Source organism: Anabrus simplex, chromosome 1 (assembly GCF_040414725.1).
Source record: "Anabrus simplex isolate iqAnaSimp1 chromosome 1, ASM4041472v1, whole genome shotgun sequence".
In the NCBI taxonomy this organism is placed as follows: domain Eukaryota; kingdom Metazoa; phylum Arthropoda; class Insecta; order Orthoptera; family Tettigoniidae; genus Anabrus; species Anabrus simplex.
Window position 1 is genome coordinate 585260224 of NC_090265.1, and position 23237 is coordinate 585283460.

At 37.7% G+C, this 23237-nt stretch overlaps 1 protein-coding gene across 1 annotated transcript in view; it reads left to right on the forward strand.

The window, feature by feature from the left end:
• Nucleotides 1-23237, forward strand: part of LOC136870482 (uncharacterized) — a 251138-nt gene that overhangs the window by 188429 nt on the left and 39472 nt on the right. The window contains exon 13 of the mRNA XM_068227133.1: nt 6397-6550. Coding sequence (XP_068083234.1) covers nt 6397-6550 — 154 coding nt within the window. The remainder of the gene's footprint in view (nt 1-6396; nt 6551-23237) is intronic.

Genomic DNA, 23237 nt, shown 5'->3' on the forward strand with positions numbered 1-23237 from the left:
AATGCCTGAAATCAACAGAGGATTTTTTTTTTCTTTTTTAGTGTTTGTGTGCAGCAACAACCGCTTGGAATTTGAGATCGTGTTGAGAGGTATAAAAATGACTGCCTGTCTACGTTAAGTTGCTTTATTTTGTTTATAAATTTATTTATTTATTTATTTATTTTTTTTTTTTTCTAGTTTTACGTCGCACCGACACAGATAGGTCTTACGGCGACGATTTATAAATTTTGAAAATACAATTTTGTATCGCATGGTTTATAATCTTGAAATACCAATCCATGATTTGAAATAACAAGCAATTGGTCAGCATTTCTGTGTTAGCTGTTATGATACTAATAATTCTGTTGGTACCGTATGGTACCGCACGGTGCTTACCGGACCTCCTCATTCCTTTTCTCCTCCTTGCTTCTATGGACGATTATAAAGAAACAATTCATACTGTAGTTGCAAATAATTATATATGTGTCACTCAATTGTGTAATTGTAGTTTTACTTTTAAAAAAATCCACGTCATAACACAAGTGGAAAGCGCGATGTCTCCCATCCAATCATACGTGAACTTCATTTGAGTGGCTTGACGCTTGAGGAGGTTCTACATGTTACAGGAGAAGAGGATACTGATGCTGACATCATATACATTGAACCACCGAAATGTTATGTATTACGGTATCTGATGAAGATCCGGCTGAAGAAAATGAGGGGGTCTCGCAGATAACCTTACAGGAGGTAAACTCCGAGTAGCAGCTGAAGTAGTGCTGAAACAGCAAAATCTGCACAGAAACAGAGAATCCATGATCGATAATGGTACATGGCCAGCGAAAAGAGAAATTACCTCATCCACCAGCTATCTGGACAGCGAATAACCTAGTTCTCACAACAATCCACTTCCCTAGTGTGAAATTTTCCACTTCTCGAAATATGTTGACCGAAATATTTTTGAGTTTTATTTTGACGATGAAAGTAACCCCGAAGAAACAAATGTTCGTAATAATTTTACTTCTAAGTGGCTATGTGCAAATGCCACCATCAGAATTAGGAAGGTGCAAAATATTTAACACTATACACATACTTTACAAAACAAAATATTTATGAAATCCTCCTATCAATACAAGTCAAGTCATCTGTTAGATGAAGCAATGTCTATACATGTTTCAGCCTAATCTCAAGGCCATCTTCAGTAGTAAAACAATGATTACATAATATACAAACAAATTAAAAATCGTAATGGTGTGAAGTGACAATGATCATGATCATGATTTGTAAAGTGATAACCGTCAATACGGAATGAGATTCATAACTTGCAACTATGCACATATCTGGGAGGTATTTTGAAGAGAAATAAATACAGTTGTTCACTCTTTTGTTTTTAGAGTATCTGACACTTCGACATTCAAGGCCCTATATCACTACATCGCTCCAACAAACTAACGTCGGCGCTGCGCGGTCGCTGGATGCGAATCCCACAGCCGCATAGTCCAATTTCCTAAAGATATGTCACTTCTGATCTATATTTTTCGAAATTCCCAAAGGGATGTCACAAATGAACCTATAAACACAGTTTGTTCTTTTGTTTATTGCTAAGTAATTTGTAAGCGATATTCTGCAACTATGTTAGGTATTAAATTTCATGGTATCCTAATGAGGTAACAATTTTTATGTTTCACCCAAGAGGTATGCCAAGTGCCGTGTGGTACCGTACGGTACCAGGCCTTCATTTAGAAACCAATAATAATTAAAAATTTAAAAAATCAAACCTTTAAAACTCCGGCGTTCCCGGGTTAATCACATCTAACAAAATTTAATTAGGATGAAATTTCCATTTTTTTAAAAAATTTGTCAACCTGCTACAGCAATAGGCAATTTCTGTTAATTTCATTGCTCAAGTAAGTTAAGACGAGGTTCACCCTCTACATTTTGATTTTGCTCAAGCCATATGAAGGCTAGATTTATATTTCAGTGTAATTCAGGCTTCAGTATGGAAGAACCAGAATGTCACAATTTTGTAAAATAATCTTATGAGAAGAAATAAGAAACTACAGCAAGAATTTTATTTTGTCGAATATTGTGTTTAAAATGAGCTATTGGTAAGAAATGTCAAGCCATTGTTCTAGATTTTTTTTTTCAGTCCTTGTCCTATTAGCTGCCTCTAAAATAAGCGACTCCAGTTAACGAACGGTCCACCTCTGGATCTCTCTTGTACCGGCTGAGCCTGTCCGGAGAAAGGGGCCAATATGAAAGCATGACATTGAGACAAGCCTGGAACGAAACATCTGGCAATGAGGAACATAAGAATTTGGAAAACACTGCAACAAAATAACAATAGTGAAGGAACAGGGAAGGAAACTATCTATGTAAAACCTTAATGGCTGGTAACCACGTACAGTATTACTTAATAGCCAGTGTCCCTGTTGAAATTGTTAACACTATTGTATGTTCTCATTGCCAGATGTTTCATTCCAGGCTTGTGTCACTCACACTTTCATATATATGTACACTTGTTACATGACCCTCTCAGACTGATTCTGATGGTTCCGTCAGCTTCCGCTTCGAACGCTAGCGCTGTGACGCGTCCAGGGAGCCATCTGGTGACGAACGAACATACCTCTTCCATTTCTATTATGTCAAAATTCAAACCTCATTGTTTGAGAAGCCTTTCTTGTGGACAGTTGAGATTTTCTTCTGAAGATGCAGAGCAAAGTTCTCTGCAAAACGTAAAGAATTTCGCCTTATTTTCTTGACACAGCATTAGCCCAAAAGCCTATATCATGTCTATAGTAATATTGTTATGCCACAAAAATGTTTGTAATTTTAATTACAGTGCAGAATCCAGTACAAAATTGCTTGCAGTATTTGTTATTCTATTACACAAAGTGTTTGGGAGATAGGTAAAATTATCTTTTCTGTTGGTTTTTGGTAGGTTTCTGAATACTTACGACATCAAAATAATGTCCTGTTTCAAAAATGAAGGTCGTAGCTGACGTAGTATTTAATGCTGGAATGACTTAGAGCTTTGCTGACATACATTACAATGTTTTGCAGTGCAAAAATGTTAACTTCTTGTATGTAGGATGTTTTCATAGAATTTACACATGCATACTACCTGAATCTGCAGTGCAGTGATGTACTTTTTTTGCTTTACGTCGCACCAACACTGATAGGTCTTATGGCGACGATAGTGATGTACTTAGAATTGTTTCTTGCGCATTATGCATGCATACATCCTGAAACCACAGCAAAATGTTATGTAGATACTTGGAATTGCTTCTTACTCGTTACGCATGCTTAAGCATGGTAGGCAAACAAAGCTACTGCCTACCTCACAAACATCGCACTCAGCTTCAAGCTTCTCCCTCGGATAAACCATTTGTTAAATTTAAGAATCATATTTACGTACTGCAGACATTCATTCCTACCTTCCATAAGGTTATTTGTACTTATATCCCAAACAGGACAAATATTTTAGGTTCCCTATGGGAATCAACATCTGCATCATTATATCCCAAACATCCTGTATAGTTTGAATTCTATTAGATCTATAGCATACAAGAATTTAACTGGGCTCTATATGGATTCTGTTCCACTAAATGCAAGCTCAGTAATATAGAACTATCTAAATCCTTTCGTTACATTTGCAAGAAGGATTTAATTTTTCTCTCTCTGTCACAGGTTCTGTTCGTATTATATAAAATTTTTGGATTTGCAGTGTTTGGATTACCAGGGCTCTACTATATTTCTGTTTTGTATTTCGTTGTAATATACCGTATTTACGCGAATAATCTCCGCCACCGAATAATCCCGCACCCTAATTTTAGGAAGGATCAATTTGAAAAATGAAATGAACTAAAATTCCTTCCATTGAAAGAGTAACGTAGGCATAACCAAACATTTCATATCACTCCTCCACATGGTCTTTACGCAAATATAAACATGACTGATACAGCTACTTTTCCTGAACATATTAGAGATGATAAAAATGCATCATCACTGCTATAAAATATATCTGCCATGAAAATTAGCAAGTAGGCCTTCTTACGTAACAAGTATTTCATTAATTTGAACTTGCAGTAGGGTCGATTTACTGTAGATTGGAAGATTTTTTTCTTGCATCACTAGAATCCTCTCCTAAATTACTTAAAAATTCGTCACACTCCATCTTGCGCATTATGCCTGCATACATCCTGAAACCACAGCAAAATGTTTCGTACAGCTGCAGTGCAGTGATGTAGATACTTTGAATTGCTTCTTACTCGTTACGCATGCATAAGCATGGTAGGCAAACAAAGCTACATGACCCAGGAGCGTGTTTACAACCTTGACGCAAGTAAAACCCGCACCCCATTTTCGTGACTCTTTTTTTTTTTAAATACACGGGGATTACTCGCGTAAATACGGTAATATAAATTTCTGGAGCTGGAGAGGGAAATTGAGCAGCAGAAGGATGAAGATCGTCATCATGATCATCATAATTTCTTCACTCGAGCAAGCCGGGTGCGGTTGTGTACGAGCCTCCTCCAGTTTGTTCTATCCATCCACAGATGTTGCTCATATATGCGACACCAGTTCGCATCTCTAAGGTCCTTCATTATCTGTTTTTCCCAAACATCACGAGGTCTTCCTCTTGGTCTCTTCCCAGGAACATTGTGGTCAAAGTATATTCGAGGAGTCCTGTGAGGACACATTCTTTTCATGTGACCATACCATTGCAATCTCTTCACTTCTAGAGTCTCCAGGAAGCTTCTTTCCAATCCAAGCTGTTGCCAGATATCCATATTCATTATTTTATCTATTTTTGTTTTTTGTAGACAAGAACGGAAAAACTTCATTTCTGTTGCCTGAAGACAACTCTTCATTGGTCCAGTAAGTGTTGCTGCTTCCAGGCCATACGTCAGTATAGGTACTAGATATATTTTGTACAAGCTGATCTTGGAAACTAACGTAAATGTTTCATCCCAAAGTATTTGACGTACAGCGTGATAGAATTCGGAAGCTTTCTGTATTCTGTTACTAATCTCTTGATGTATAGTATTGTCTGATGACAGAACACTACCTAAATACTGGAAGTTGTCTACAATATCCATCTCCTCATCTCCAATTCTTAGATGAACAGTTGGAGAGTTTCTACTCATCACCAAGCCAACTGTCTTTGTTTTGCTGATTTTGAGACCAAAGGTTGTAAAAGCTTCATGCCAGAGATCTAGTCTAGTTTGTACTTCCGCTTCTGTCTCACCCCATACCATTACATCATCAGCAAAAACCAGGGCATTAGTTGTTGGATCCTTTCTCTTAACTGCTTTTAAAACTTCATGCATTATAATTATGAAGAGAAGTGGTGAAAGACAACTTCCTTGCTGGACTCCACTCTTTGTTTCAAACCAACCTGATCTTCCATCCTGGACCTGGACACAAAACTTGGTTTCATCATATAATCGTCGTACTCGTGCTATGATGTAATCGGGCACTTTCTTATGTCTCAAACATTTCCATATATGCCTACGTGGTACATGGTCATATGCTTTCTCGATGTCCAGAAAAACGGTTATAAGTGTTTTACCTTTCTCCCAATACCTTTCATAGAGCATTCTGGTGGCAAAAATGAGGTCTATAGTTGATGTACGGGGTCTAAATCCATGTTGTTCCTCCTCAAGTGTGGGTTCAACATATTTTCTAATCCTGCTCTCAAGGATGGTTTCATAGATTTTGAGGCCATGTGACAGCAGAGTTATACCTCTGTAGTTGGTACATTTCTTTCTATCACCTTTCTTCAACAATGGGATGATGACTCCTTGCTTCCAGTCATTGGGTATTACATTCTCTTTCCAGATTCTATATAGTACCCTGTACATCAACTGTTGTCCTACCTCTCCTAGTGCTTTGATCATCTCAACGCTTAATTCATCTGATCCAGTTGATGTGTTGTTTTTCAGCTTAGATATTGCTGTCTCTACTTCCAACCATGTCAGATTAGTGGTATTTGTGCTGCCAAAATCATAAGGTTCGTCGTCTAATGGGGTGACTTTTTCATAACAGTTCAGCAAAAGTGCCTTTGGAACTCCTGTAATATTTTGGTTTTATCCCTAGTCACCTCACCATTAGGATGTTCTACAGATTGGATAGATTCATTTTGAGTGTTCTTAACAATACTGTATAACAGTTTTTTATTTCCATCCTGCGTTATTTTGGTAGCGAGATCTTCCTTGTATTTCTGCTTTTCAGCTATAACCAACTGTTTGACTTGTAATTTTTTCTTTCTGTAAAGTTTCAGCTTCTTTCTATTTCTAGAAAATCTTAGTTCCTCTCAGAACATTTAAGAACATGCTGAAAATTAAAATGGAAATCCTATGACAGATGGTATGCTTAGTGATTTGCTCATTAAATACCTTTTTCTTGTATTTCTAGATTCTCCACTTGAGAACAGCCTACTGCATTATACAGCAATGGAGGTTTCAGAATGGATTGGTGAACTTTATTTAAGGTTGAAATTACCTCGAGATCTACGGTGCTACTTAAAATCACAAGTAGTATGTGCTCAAATGATGTTCTTACCAACTAGGTATGTATTCAGGTAGTCCATTTGTTACAAATCTTGTTTTACCATATTTACTCTCATAATTCTTGTCATATAGTTCATGCACTTGCATTTTTTTTTTAGCATGAAGATTTAAACAAATGATATCCTCAAATACTTCACAAATACTGTGTTTGATGATGCAAGTGATTACTTTCTGTTTTTCGTATACAGTAGAACCTCGATTATACATCCCCAGAAACTACGTTTTCCCGTATTATTCGTTTAAATTACGTGGTCCCGCGAGCATCCTAATTAAATCATGTTCTAAAAATCCTCCATTACCCGTTCCTCGAAGAAACGATTTCCCGGATCAGCCGCCCAGAAATTTCAGTCCCATCAATGCTACATTCTCGATCACATGTTTTTTAAGAAACTACAGTATATCTCACGAAAGGACGGCTACGGCATACTTACAGATCTTAGTGTTAACGTCCTGCATTGCGTTAGAGGAAGAACTGTATTAGGAAAACGATCGGCGGTGAACTTGCATAAGGGACCATCTTAGCATCGCATTTGGGTGGTATTGTTTAGAGAATCCTCAGAAATCATAAAGCAGAGAGTGGCCACAACAATTGGAAGGAGACAGAGCGCATTTTGACAGCTCTACTTGAAGACGGAATGAGTTTCGTCAAATGTTCATACTTGCAAAACGTCTACATTATGTCCAGGGTTAGATATTTTTTTTATTTTTTTTTTTACTTTTTTTAGGTATAATAATAATTTTGTGTGGCTATTTCTAGCCGAGTGCAGCCCCTGTAAGGCAGACCCTCCGATGAGGGTGGGCGGCATCTGCCATTTGTAGGTAACTGCGTGTTATTGTGGTGGAGGATAGTGTTATGTGTGGTGTGTGAGTTGCAGGGATGTTGGGGACAGCACAAACACCCAGCCCCCGGGCCATTGGAATTAACCAATTAAGGTTAAAATCTCCAACCTGGCCTGGAATCGAACCCGGGACCCTCTGAACCGAAGGCCAGTACGCTGACCATTCAGCCAACGAGTCAGACACTTTTTTAGATTGTATTGCCGAAGAGGTTTTTGGCATTTCCCTCAGGGCATTTTACAGTCACTGGCCTTTCAGGCAGGTATCCAAACTGCTCCTTAACATAAATTTAGTATTTTAATATCATTGTACACGATTATATTATAGAGACCAGAATGAATGTTGCACCTTACATACATACAGTAAAACCTTGTTAATTCGAAGTCATTGGGACTCAAAAATCGGACTTCGAATTACGTGATTTCGAATTAACCGCCAATTCGCAATTCAGAAGTACCAACCCTCGCTGCGTTACAAAATATTCTAAGGCCCGTTACTGCATGCAGTTAACTTTGATTCACAGTTTATACCTTTCAAATGCCACGAAAAAAGAACTTTCCAAAATGTATGCAAGAGGGTGCATTTACAGTAATCAAATAATGCCCTTGGATATCTCACTGGCAAACATAACCTCACGCAACGAAAGAAAGAAAGAAAGAAAGAAAAAAAAAGCACGATTCAAAGACAAGAAATCTATACTGGCTCACATGTGCAAGTACTTTATTCATTAAATTACTACTCTGTAAGCATTTTAGATGCCTTGTATTTACACAGAAAGTGCCCGATGTGCTTAAAATCAAACTTTCCTATGACTATCCTTGTACGATTTCCCGCCATGGCACTTATCTTTTACTTCAGAAATGTAAACACTTGCTGCGTCACAAAGTATCCTAAGACTCATTAATGCATGCAATCACCTCGATTCACGGTTTAAACCTTTCAAATGCCATGGGGAAAAACTATTTCCAGCATGTATCCAACAAGGTGCATTTACAATGTTCAAATAATGCACTTGGGTAAATAACTTACAAACATAACCTCACGCAACGAAAGAAAAATATCACACAATTCAAAGACAAGGATAAATTATGCTGGTTCCCCTGTGCAAATGCATTTATTATTTTGGATTTCTGTACTGTTTGCATTTTTAGATGCTTTGTACTGGCATGGAAAGTGCCTGACGCCCATAACATTGTGGCTTATCGATCTTTCCTATGACGTGGGGTTAAAGTTTCTCGCTTCCATGTGCACTGCAACGCACTACGATGACCCCCATCCATCCCTCACACTTGTACAATTCTCCGGCTGGCACTTTCTCCTTTAAAACCATATGATCGTTTGGGCTCGCATTAAAATAAAGTTTCATCGGCAATGACAATATTGTTCGGTGTCTACGAATGTATTATATGAGCCACGTTTTGTGGGGTTTTTTTGTTTTGTTTTTTTTCTTTTCTTTTTCGTCAACTGTCGGCATCGCCATTGTTCGCGGATTCTGTTTTCCCGCACACTGCCCGTTGCGTGATATTGCGGCATTCCTTAAAAGTTTGAATACAAAAGAATTCAGATTTCATTCAACTTAGCAATCATGAAGCGCACTGTAGACCCACCAAAGTGAGTAAGTGCGGAAAGCTACCACTTCACGTTCCGGAACACGCGTTCTATTATGACGCGAATAAATTTAGAGTTGAAATTACTCTGTAACATACTACTGTTTTAAAATGTAAAGGCAGTTTCGAATTAAGTCTAAATTTCGGTAATGGGGCCGACATTGTACTTCGAATTACGAATTATCCGTATTTCGAATTAAACAATTCAAATAACATGCAAAACTGTATCTCATGTTTCCGGGAACGAGACCTTCTTCGAATTAGGCGGGATTTTGAATTAACCGATTTCGAATTATCGAGGTTCTACTGTAGTCGTGGGAAGTTTTGGGATTGCCTATTACTGTTTTGGTCCTAATATAAGACTGGGAATTTCATGTTTTTGTGTTAAAATGTTATAAAAACCACAGTCGTTTTATTTGTGCATGTTACATTTAAAAAGTTTGCAGAATTTCGCACTTGTACCGACTTGTACAGCGAACACGGTTTCCAGCTGAGTTCAAGGTCACAAATAACCGTAATTTCTGAAGTTTTGATGGTACTTTTGCTCTTACCAATTTGATTGTGATTAGTGACTGGCAGAATTGAATATAATGCATTTGAGAACTTTCGAGAATCGATACATTCAAAACCATATTCTAGAGTTCAACATTACCTTTAAAAGTCGATGTAGGCCTAATTTACGCGGTAAGAGATTTCCATCAACTGACTACGAACTGTATACCAGTGACCAAATTAAAATGGAAGATTTAAAAGAAAGTGATTTCGCCATCATGTTGAGCGCTTTGGTATGCAATGTGCTTTTTTATATTAGATTAGAGAATCAAAAACTACTCAAACCGGTATTATATTTTTAGAAGAGTTTGGCTGATCAAAGTTACTGAACTGAAAGAAGTTTTCACGGGAAACTAAGTTAGTATCCCCGGTAAAACTGAATGTAAAGTTTCAAGATTTTTAAATCACGTAGCCTACCTGTAATTAATGTTTGAAGCCGGCCTCCGGTCTAACTTGCCTGCCTCTCACCTGGAGGGCCAGGATTCGCTTCCCGACCAGGTCACTCATTTTTACCTGCATATGAGGGCTGGTTCAAAGTTCACTCATTCTACGCTTACCTTTAAATGAGGAACTATCGAATGGTGAGATGGCGACCTTGGTCTAGAGAGCCAGGAATAATGGAAGAGAGGAATCGTCCTACTGACCATGTGTCGCCTTGTAATCTGAAGGTTTTCGGGATGAGCAGCGGTCGCTTGGTAGGCGGAAGGTCCATCGGGACTGTAGTTTGGTTTGGTATAGGGGTGTTCGTAAGATTATAATAATACAACGTACATGGTATTTCATTTTTGTGACATTTAGCCAAATTGTTGATGGTTCATTCATTCCCAGATTTTCAATTTTCCCGTGTTGTACGTTTTTTTATTCGTGGTCCCTCCAAAAACGGAGAATCGAGGTTCCACTATATCCATATTCTTTGTGGAGAGAGAGTGTGTGTGTGTGTTTTTTTTTTCCCCCTCAGTGGATAAAGGCAAATTTTCCGTACAGCAAGTTTCAAAGAGCATGGATTTGTGTCAGAAAAACTCGTATATATTCTTTCTTATACAGTAGAAGTCCGTCATAGCGAGAATTCATAACAGCGAAAAATGTACTCGCTATAACAGATTGTCGTTATATCCGATTTTTGTATAAAAGTCGGAAAACCCTTCATGCACTTCAAAATCGGTACGAAACGGTAATCAGTTTGTTCAAAACTTGCGTTTCCGCAGATGATATCCACACTACGGCTTACTTGTTTGCTTTTTTCGTAATCTGGTACTACGTGAAAGTGTGTTATTTCATTCTGAAAAAAATATAGTACTGTTTTCCTCCGAATCCAAGATGAACCCCACTTTTCCCTTCAAAAAATTTTAATCAGGCTTAAAAAGAAGTTTGTAAAATCATATGAATGCCTTGTTCTACAGTAGGCCTACGCATTTTTAGACACCGAACATTGACTTTCGTCACGCCATATTTCTTTCTTTTTCTTTTTCGGCTGCACAATTATTCTTTATTTCCGCGGGTTTAAGGACCATTAACTTAACATTGGCATCATAATACCGAAGAGAACTCGTTGAAAATTTTCCGGCAATACCTATTCCATGCGTCTCTACAATACGATCCATCAGGAAATTATTCTTGCTGTCTATAAAACTGTTACTTTTACGCAGCGTCAGATAAAACCGGCTACCACTGCACGCACGTCTCGCTTGACGGATTCAGCTAAATTCAGTGGCTAGCGATGTATAGGCCTAATCGCGAACGTAGAAAGTCAACGAAGGAGTTTATTGCGCCACGGTATGGCCATTCCGCCCTTGCGTTGTTCGTGCACATACCTCACAATTTCATCTTAGACCTCTTTAAAGCGTCCTTGTTGCGGACCACTGAATGCATTGTTTTAGCTCTTTGTCTTCACGCTAACGCCAAATATTGGCTTTAGTTAGGTCTATGCGTATTTTCTTGCAGCTTCACAATTATTCTACATTTCCGAGTGTTTAATAAACATTAACTTAAAATTGGAATAATATCGACTAGAACCCGTTGAAAATTTGCCGGCAGTACCTTTTCCACTATCTTAACACGACTATCCATCACGAAAATATTCCTGCTGTCTATAAACCTTAATTTTACTAAGCGTCAAGTACAATAGACGCGTTATGACTCTGCCACTGAGTAGCTATGGCTTTTCTAAGAATTCGAAGGGTCGCATGTTTTGATGCCATTCTGCAGATTTGAGAAACACACAGGCACTGTACAACCGGTTGTCGCGGCTAGCGATGTGTAGTAAAGAGGCGGTCGTTTGTCAACGAGTTCTGGGCGAGTGTGAACAGAAGCAACGTGGTTACCGCGGTAGTTTCCAGTGGTATCCATTAACTTACTGTTAGGCCGCGAATGCAACAACCCTTGAGTTTTCGCATGAGATTCTGAGAAAAAGGTCTTGGATTTGGGGAAATACAGTATCACTCTAGAGATTTCTGTGGCAAACACCTCAGCTTTCTTCAAACAGTCACCTAACCTAACCGTATATGTAGCCTATCATGAAAACATATTTGAAACGCATATAGAAAAATAACCTCCTCGCGGAAAATTTACATGTAAATAGCCGTAACTAGGCGCGAGAAGATATGAAACATCCTCTGAAATCAGTAATGTGAGGTGTATCACATTCTTACTTAGTTTCCGTATATAACATTAAAATTAAGATATCGTTTACTTCAGTCTTTATTTTTAACGAGTTAACTGCTATCGGCCACGTTATTTATGCATTTATTACAAAAACGTGTTATCCTCTTTTATTTCGAATTTTCTTTAGAGAACAGCAGTCGATGGGTATTACTAATCAACTCCAGCATCGCCTTTGAATGTCAACGAGAGAGCTTGCTAATGCACAAAGTGAGAAAACTATACCGTACCGAAGGTGATCGATCGCATTTTGTTGCAAACGTTTGTTTTCTTATTCAAACAGCGTCAGGTATCCTAACTTAACCGTACTATACGTATGATGAAAACACACTCCAGGCGCCAGTAGAGAAACTATACCTTTCTCGTTATAAATTTTCATAATAGCCTTTCCGTAATTTAACCAAATGCGACAAAATATAAACTAACCTCTGAAATCAATTAAGCATTCTGCAATATCTCGAGGTGTATCCCATTCTTACTTAATTGCAGTATTTAGCCTGAAAATTAATCGGTCGTTTAAGTCGGCCTTAATTTTTAACGAGTTAACAACCCTTATCGGACATGTTATTTACGCATTTATTATGAAAATATTTTCTTTCATTTCAAGTTTCCTTTACGGAACAGCTGTCGACAGATATTACTAATTGACTTCGACATCGCCTTCGAATGTTGACGAGAGAAATCACTAGTGCACATAGCGAGGAAACGATGCCGAAGGTAATCGATCGCATGCAATATCATCGCTGGGGTGCATAAATATCAATAACGGAAAAAATTGCGCGCGCTTAATCGCTCGTAATAACGGATGCGCCAGTGATAGGGTTCTCGCTGTAACCGAAGGACGATACACAATTTAATATAGGAATTTTGAAGGGACAGAAAAATGTCGTCGCTATAACGGAGTTCTCGTCATGTGCCATACTCGCTATAGCGGACTTATACTGTATATTTAAAGGTATGTGGTAATGATATTGTGATAATGAAAGTGAAGTGCGGGGTGGCCAGAGGAACGCAATGCTGGCGCAGCAGGAATAATATGGACAGGACGAGCAGCAAACAAATCAATAGTGCCAGAGAATTGTTAAGGCTTGCGGTAAAGCTCTTATAAGAAACTGGAAGCTCATTAACAATGGATGGCGTGTCCAGATTGATCTGAAAGTGGGAATTATTGGAATCTTTTATGTACAACTGGCATACACCAGTCAGACTGGAATCAGTCTCTCGAGTCTGTTGTAAGTATTTCAGTCATTGCCACCCTTGCAGTTTCCGAAAGGCTGCTACCCCCTTTTCGATGAACCATCCATTAGTCTGGTCTCTCTACAGATACTAATCCGATATGGTTACACCTATGGCTCACTTATCTCCTTCACTTGGATGCACAAGCCTCCTCACTGCAGCAAGGTCACGTGGTTCAGGGGAGGCACTCATAAATATAACATACAAAATCCTTTCAAAAATCATCCTTAATAGAATCAAGCTAAAACTCGAGAAGGAACTAGGAGAATACCAGTGAAGTTGTCCTGATTACAGTCCATCGCAGCATAATTGAGAGATGGGATAAACACACTGAAGGGAGAAAGAACATTGGAAGGAGCGAGAGGAAAGGTTGGCTACATCTAATGGTCATACCCTACAAACGAGAAATTGCACTTCCTTAGTACTTATTATTGAACAGAAATAATAAACATATTATTCTCGATATTATTAATAGAAATCGTGCTGGGTTTACTTAAACTTGTGTTAATGAAAATCCTCTTATGATATCAGAAAAAGTAAGCAGTGCAGTCTCGCAGCGGGAAGAGCACCTGGGCTAATACAACTTGTGCTACATAACATAAGGCAGTGAGCGAGACAATCCATGTTGAGATATTCTTAGTATTGTGCGTTATTTGTGTTCCCTTGCAGTTATTAAAGCTTGTGTTAAAAAATGTATATGTATAGGGGTTTTTCTTCATAGTAGTTTAGTGTAGTGCAGTGTAGTGTGAACTTGTTTCATTTACAGTATACATATTTAGCATAATTATAAATCTGATAATTCTTATGCAGTGCTGAGCCCAGGCCTTCTATAATTAAGCACCAGAAAGGAAAACCACTGACCAGTGGTAAAAAGAAATGCACTTGAAATATATTTACTAAGTTTTGCGAAGACTACCCAGAACATACTCTTGATGAAGTAACAGTTTTAGCTGCAAGTGCATTCAGGTATTACTAAGGCCAGCATCTATCGTGCAAGGAGTGAGGTAAAAACTAGTGGGAAGGTAGTGGCACTGCAAAGAAAAAACTCAGAAAGTGAAACAACTGCCTGAAAAGTACGACATTTTCAGAAAGGATGGCATTCGTAAAATAATTCACAAATTCTTTTTTTGGGAAAGAAGTTTCCACATTGAACAAAATTTTTTCTTAATTGAATAGGGACGATGATTTGCCTAATTTATTTCGCTCAATTTTGCATAGGCTTCTAAAAATAATGAATTTTAAGTTCATTGCATGAAATCTCCAGTGGGCATTAACTGAGAAGGGCGAAAGTGTTGTGGAGGCGCAAGTAGATGCGGCAAATAAAGAAGTTTTGTGATGATTCTAGGCCTATTTACTATCTTGTCGAGACGTCTGTAAATGTGGGTCACACTGCGTCAAAAGTGTGGAAGGACCTTAGTATAAAGTCTGGTAAGCAGGAGTTTATCACAATATTACAACAATATTAATTAAACCACCTGTTCAATACATTCCATGTATTATCATGAGGAGATGGACGGTAATGTGTTTGAAAAGTGGTTTAAAGATGTTCTCCCTAAACTTGAAAATAATGCCGTGATTGTTGGATAATGCCCCTTATCACTCCGTTAAGATTGAGGGATTATCCAATAAATCTTGGACTAAGACACATACAAAAATGGCTAGAAATGAAAGGCATTCACTATGAAGTAAATGGCGTAAAATTAGAGCTCTTGTCTTTAATTCCTCCACACATTCGTGCTGCTTGTAATGAGTACTGCTTAAAGCTGCTATAGAATCTGGAAGGTAAGTTCTGAGATTGCTACCCTATCATTGCTCTTTAAATTGTATAGAACTTGCGTGGAGCCAGGTTTAGGACACGTGGCACAGAATAACAAAGTTTGTTTGGTGAAGCGAGAGTGCTGGTGATGGAAGGGCTGTAAAATGTCACACCAGATCGGTAGAAGTCGTGTGTCCAATATGTCATGTATGTTGAGGAAGCCAACATATGGAAACTTGATGACCTTGCAGAGGATGTCATGGAACACTTTGCCGTCAGCCTGGGTCACAACACTATGCAAGGGATTGAAGCCATTGTAGACAGTGAGTAAACAATGAGCCAGTTTATGTTCATTTTGATTTTCTTTCCTTATCGTTATTTTATTTCTTATTAACAAAGTTTATTTATTTATTTATTTATTTTAGTATTAATAATTTGGATTTTGTATTTTTACTTGTTTGCATATGTGTTTATTTCACATAACAGAGCTTGCCTCAGCAACCAGCGTATGTTTTCACAGATGTTAATAGCGTTCCCCGCATGTATTTGCATCAGTAGAGCGAGGGAGTTGCTCCTGTTTACTTCCTCTCACAAGTATAGATCATGAATCTCAAGCTAATAATGGATTACAATAGAAGAAACAGATACAGTGGTAACATTTCTGGACTTCAAAACACCATACGATTGCATCATAGGGAAATCTCTACTAAAATTTCTAAGACACCTCACACTATACCCCAAACAAATTAACCCTCACAAACACTAAGACAAAGGTGAAGTCCAGGGGCGAATTATCGGAGCCATTCGAGATCAAAACTTGCGACTACACCAGGGTGATGGACTATCACCACTACTGTCCAGCTGTGCTCTAAGAATGGTAATGAGGAATAAGAAATGCCCCCCCAATATAAATATGGTATAGGCAGAAAAATCAAAACAAACTGCCGATGACTTGGCATTACTAGGAACTGGCTTAGGTGAAGCTAAAACACAGATATCAGAACTTCAAAACTTTGCATCTAAAATTGGCCTCAAAGAGAGAAATTATACCCCATAAACCAACGTCATTAAAAGAAATAAGTGTAAACGGTATTAGTAAAAATTGTCACCCAGTTCAATTACCTCGGGATGTAATAACAAACAACCTAAACAAAAAACCTTAATACATCTACTTTTTTTAAACACACAGATGTCGAAGGCATACGCCATATGGGCTATGTCATTTATTGTGGAGAACGAAGCCCACAAGGCATACATTCTCTGGTTTTGTGCTCTTAGGAAAAATATAGATGGCTGCGAAGTACAGTTTTACAAATCATGTTCTTCCTTTCAAATCGTGTCGCATATGAAAAGGTATTGGGAGGACTGCAAGGCCCGAATAGTATCTTCGAAGAGACTTGGAAAATGGACTGACCGAAGTGATCTTGCGCAGTAATGAAAGTGAAAGAAGACGAAGAAAAAGTGATGGTGGTAGTAGTTTGACTTATCATGAATTGAGAATTGACTTGATTTCTTCAATTATGGATCTCACGAGAGAGGATTTGTTTATCATAAAACATTATTTCCGGTCAAACGGATTGGGGCATCAGAAAGTGCTGAGTTTGCTTCACGTTATAGAACAGTACGAGGAGTGATTTAATAAGAAGGCACCAAACAGCAAAACAATGTTAGCTATTGTTCAACAGTTCCATCAAACGGGATCAGTCTTATATCAACGAAAGGGGACAACAGGTTGCCCAAGAATCGTCACCACAAACGAGAATAGTGAACAACTTCTCCAACACCTGTTACACCCTCCCGAAGCGTAGTCTACAATGAACATCAGTTTGAGCAATAGGTCTGTTCGGCGGATGTTTAGAGCTGGATGAATAGGCATACCACATTCAACTTGCTCAGCATCTAACAGAAAGGGATGAGTGAACTTAATTACAGTATTGCAGTAGAGCACAGTGGAAATGTTACAAGTTGGTGTGTCATGTCTGGTCATGGAATGTTGGCTCTTGTTTCATTAAGGATGCTGCACAGAATATATACTAAAAAAAAAAAAAAAAAAAAAAAAGTGGACCAGGTAGTCTACAGAGACCTCATTAGTACCCTGTTGTTGCAGGATTTGCTCCATTCTTTGTCAGCTTACTCCGTCAACAATGGTAACAAGAAGATAGAACTACTGCTCATACTGCAGGGAAGTCACGTACCCTTCTGCAACGACTTTTGTTGGAGGTGGCTTAATTTCTGGTGGAACTCCATTCCTGTACCCTTCCTGCTCCCTGGATCTCGTGGTCCTAGATTCCTGCACATGGGCCTTGTTAAAAGAATTGGTTTTCGAGACAGGTGATTCTCATAAAAATATTCCTGAATTATCCAAGAGGATAACTTCATTTTTTGTGTCCCTACAGCAACCATTCTTACCAACATGTTCAATAATCTTCAGAAATGTTATGAACAGTGTGTGGCACGTGATGCTACACATTTTGAATACATACTGTACCAACGCAATTACCGTATTTACTCGCATATTAGACCCCTTTTTCCCCCACTTTTACAGCCATAAAAAAAGTAAACCTCAAATTTTGTGTAGCGAACACATATGACTTCTAGGCTATAAAGGGCTATAAATTGTACATGTAAACATTCTACACTGTTCTTTAACAAACTTATGAATGTATTTGAGTTATACTGACTATTTTCATTGGAAGGCAGCATTTCTAAATGTAAAAAGTCAATAAATGGTGAACACTACATTTACTGTAGACCTGCATATAAAGTAAATATAATCCGTTTTAGTTACTCATATGACATCATTCGTTTCATCTCATTAATTCATCTGATGAGGTAGACGTCAGGAAGGGCATACGGTCATAAAAACTCACAGCGAAGATTCATTTCACTTTATACTCTGCCCTGTAGAGAAAAGGTATAAGGGTATTATCATATTATGCAATACCTATTTATACAAAATAACTCAATGGTGAATCATTTGTCTGTCAGTTGAGCAGTAGGCCTACCACACAGTAAACCTGATCACTGCTTTAATTTTAATTGTCTTGCACCGCTAACTTCCCCGCCAAAGAGAATGTTCCCTGCTATTGACATGTCATCATTCCAGGTGACGTCATCTTCACTGCAATCTCGTCAGCCATGCATGGCAATCAAGACCAAGATATTTGAGGTCCCGTCTTTCTGAAACTTCAAAAATAATTTCGTTCCCGACTATAGAGTCCAAACTGTGGTGAAGCTATTCCCAAATGGTTTATGGAGATGGTCTCTGATATTCCCAACTGGTGTATGTGTATCAGAAGCCACTCCTTCTGAACAAAGTTATGATGTTGAAAGCATGCCAGACGACCAGCTGATAACTATTGTATGTTACAAGTTCTATTTCCAGATGTAATACATAGTGACTGGAAGCATTTTTTTGATAACTGTGGCTGTTGAAATTAAGACCCTTATTAAGTATATTTCATGCTTGTCTACATTTATCGCATCAGGATTTACCTAAACAGCTGTAAATGAGATAAGAGAGAGTGCATTGTTTAGGTTAGGTATGCTATCATCCGTATAGTGCCAGAAGTTCCACGACAGGAAGATTAACAATAAATTACAGGAAGTTTGCCACATTTATGGATATCTACTGGTGTAGCGGTAATGCGTTTATTATTATAATTAATTTAATATGTTTGTTGTCTCCCATTTTTAACGCATACCGTAATATGTTCTGTTTGCCATCTCCAAAAATTGTTAAAAGCAAGTAGGGACATTAAAAAAATCAATATTTTTATTATTTGTTAGGTACATTGATGAGAAAAACAATTGTGATTGGATTGTTTTTATCACATTTTGAACCTACTTCTCTCCCAAAAAACCCTCCTGTATCGAGAACATTGTAGCAGAGTCTCTCAAACCATGCTTCCTACTGGCTTGACTGCTCGCTACAGACGGACAACTGCACAGCGAAGCGCCCCATACGAGGAAACTTACATAGCTGAAACGCTTCCAGTACTGTCGCTAGGTACCACCACAGGATAGAACAGTCATACTTTGCAAGAATACCCAATATCCTGGCAAATTCACTGAGAATGGAGAAACATTTTAAATGTTCATGGAAAATAACCATGTTGACAGTTCAGGAATAGAAGTTTTGTAAATTTCAGGGCACATATACCAAATAAATATATCTTGCTGGGCGATAACTCCACATGGTTCAAGAAACCAACAGGTATGCCATACAATTTAAACAAAATCATAATCAGAAAAACAAGTCCAGAAGTTTGAAATGGAAGGACACTAATATAGAAGAAATAAAAAGGTTTCGAGGAATAATGTGTACAGGTTTTGTTCCTCACCCCACTATCAGCTCATACTGATCCAAGAATGACTTACGCCATATGACATAAATTTTAATTGATGTGCTGTACTACATGATCTTCATCAGTGTTCTCCGTAGATTCGTGGGTGCACCGCCCTGCCATTTATACTGACTGCCCAGCTAACATAACCTAGATATATGCTAGTTACAGGTACATATTTGAGTCATTGGGAACTCCAAATTAAAGTATAAATACTGTAAAACCTGTCATTTAAATGATAAATCTTCATTATTGTCAGCATAATTGCATCCATTACATCAGTGTACAAATGTTTAGCTTGACAATCACATAGTGTCATACACAAGCGGTGTCTGGTTTGGCGTGGAATCGCATGCGAGTACTCAATTCCACGGGACGTCTCACAAACCTGTATGGCACTACACAGCAACCGAATGGTGAGCCCCAGTGTTACACGATTATGAACGAGCACTAGAATACTAGAAGTTCAAAATACTCTGTTATGTCGTGTTTATGATAACACTAAAATAGTTCAGTTTTGCTGTTAATGTTTCCCTATCTGATATTGTTAATGCTATGAGAGGAATAAATTGAAATTTTATCATTTTTATGTAGTATTCCCTGTCCAGCTAATGATCCCTGGCACCCAGCTGACAAAAATTTCTGGGGAGAACACACTGTATTATAGTCCATTATAATTTTCACTTGGTGTGGCAGGTATGGATTTACCACCAGTGATTTTTAATTCTTTTTAAGTAAATTTTAATTCATTTTTATGTTAATTTGACATTAAATTATTGGTTTTTTGGCTTTGTGCAATTTTGCTTCACCAATTTGAATATGACTGAATTTTGCCCTATTTTAATTTTCTTAAACACAAAGGTTGTAGTAACTTACATCACTTCATTGGATGTTATGGGATCCCAGGTTAACTAATTGCAATTCAGATTTCATAAAAATGATATGAACTATATTGCAGAAAGGGCTTAAGTCCACTTTTTTTATGAAAATGAGTTAAGAACATTTTCAGAACCCCTGTAGATAGACGCATAAATGAGCACAGAAAGGAACCAGATTCCGGCACGTCTAATGTATTAAATGCTAGGCTCATTTTCCTGTTGAGTGCAGAAAGGTCTGCAGTCCAGGACTGGAGTACTTTTCTGCAATCAGTTGTTGACATCAATGTAAATTATTTACTATCTTATAATAATACACTGTTTCATTTTTGGTATTTCTTACTTTGTAATTTCATTGTTAGTTTTAATTCTGTTGCAATAGTTGATCGGTATACAACAGTGCTAACATGGAATGTAGTAGTGACAGTAACGGAGAAGTGGTAGTGAAAAATCGTAAGAGGCATTTCTAATCCATCAGAATATAAAAGTCTCTAAAATAAAGGGGATAAAACATACAAACTATCCCGGTAAAACGGTGCCTGTAAAGACTGTTGGCGAGTCGTGTAATTGTCAATTGAACCGTTTCTTGAAAATAAAGGATGCTGACCAGGAACACGTATTATGCAAGTTACATGAAATTCCAAGCAAAGATGAACACTGTATTTTCCTTCAAGTGTCCTGTTTTCACACTTCGAAAATTGGTAACGCAAAGTCTAACTCGGAACCCTCACAGTTCCTTTCAGGCTTATAGTTAAACATATCCTAAATTGTTACGCCGTGTTTTAAGAAGGAATGTCTCATTTTAATCTAGTATTGTTCTGGCTCACTCTTGCATAAACTATAAGTATATAATAAACAATTTGAGACTGAAATTCGAACTTGCACTCAAGTTCCTTACGATTTCAAAAGAAAACTTTTATAATATTACTTGGTGATTCAAGACTTCGTGTTAAGTTTTTAAGAAAATTTTAACTTAGTCTTGTATAAGGTGATACTCATTTTAACTCTCAGTCCATTTAACCACTTACTACAGCCATGTTGGTCCCATGCTTTGTTTTATATGTTCTGTCTGGTGAAGACATGTACTTGATCTTTGAACAGTGACAGTAATTCTTTTCGTACATTGAATTTTGGCAACACAAAGTTGAACCCAGAACGTAAGTTCCTATCAGGCTTATAGATTAAATTTCTAATTGTCACATCTTGTTATAAGAATTTTTTTTATACTTTCCACAAGTTACAAGCATATAATCAACATTTCCAGACTAAGTAATGAGTTTGGAAAGTTCCTTATGATCTTAAAAAAAATGTTAATGCAGTAATTCAAGATATGGGGTTATACTTTTAATTAATCTGTAACTTAGTTTTGTATGAAGTGATCTTTCATCACATTAATTCATTTACAATTTAGTCATATGTCTAATTGTATTGTGCAATGATTCGTATGTTTATTTTATATGTCATAGTCTGTTTTTCTTTTTTGGCTGAAGATAATGCATAAAAAGTGTTAAAACTAGTTCCATTAATTAATATGTTGTAATTTAAATATTATAGCATTGTTTTGTGTTGATCGAGTGTACTGCTGTGCATAGACATTGTCTTAGAAAAGTAGGTGCAACAAAGAAAACCACACTTTCGCTTACCATTGCCTTGTGGGGAACATTAGAATGAAGTATTTCGTAAAACCTTTTTCTCGCTTTATGGGATTACTGAGAAGAGGGTAAGGAGGCTGAGGGCACTGTTGCTTCAACATAAAACCCCAGAAGATAAAAGGGGTAAGAGCAGAAGTGGCAACGCTATTTCTGCCGATGAAGTAACTGAGATACATAAGCATATTAGCTCCTTTCCTGTGAAAGAACCCTATTATTAAGATAGGGAGTGTAAGTATATAACTGTAGACCTTACTGTCAGAAGTATGTACAACATGTTTAAGATACTGCATCCTAACAAAAGTATAAAATATGAGTATTACAATAAAGTTTTCAAAGAAAATTTTGATCTCAAATTTGGAAGACCGCAGGCCGATATCTGCTGTGCATGTGAAAAAGCTGACTATTAAATTAAAAAATAAAGATCTTAATGATGCAGTAAAGTGTGTTGCAGCACCAGGAATAATAGTATGAGTACATAAGAGGAGGGCTAAGAAATTCTATAATGCCTTACAGTTTTCACAGGATCTTAGCCAGAAATACGAAAACATGTTATCCCTTAGTATTGACTATATGCAAAACTTGGAATTGCCTAAAATAAAAGTTCAAGACTAGTTTTTTCTCAGGCAGTTAAGTGTTTCAGTATTGTGCATCCACAACATGACAATACATCTGTTTTCTATGTGTACCATGAAGGATCAGCTAACAAAGGACCCAATGAAGTTTGCACTTTCCTTTGGCATTATATACATCGTCTCCCAAAATAAGTTAATAAGCTGCATATATTGAGCGATAACTGCCCCGGTCAGAATAAAAATCACACTGTGCTGGGGTTTCTTCTCACATTAACTGATTCTGGAAAGTTTTAAGAAGTTAAGATGTTCTTTCTCATACGAGGACATTCATATCTCCCTTGTGACTGCGGCTTCGGGGTCATTAAGAGAAAACTAAGAACTGACAGGCTTTATACCCTTTGTAGTTACATAGAAATGATAGTTCATGCCAGTTTTAAAGGAAAATTTCTAGTAACAGAGATTGAAGAGAGACATCATAGATCTCAAGTCCTGGCGGTCAAGATTGTGTAAGACCGAGCTCGATAGCTGCAGTCGCTGAAGTGCGGGCAGTATCCAGTAATCGGGAGATAGTGGGTTCGAGCCCCACTGTCGGCAG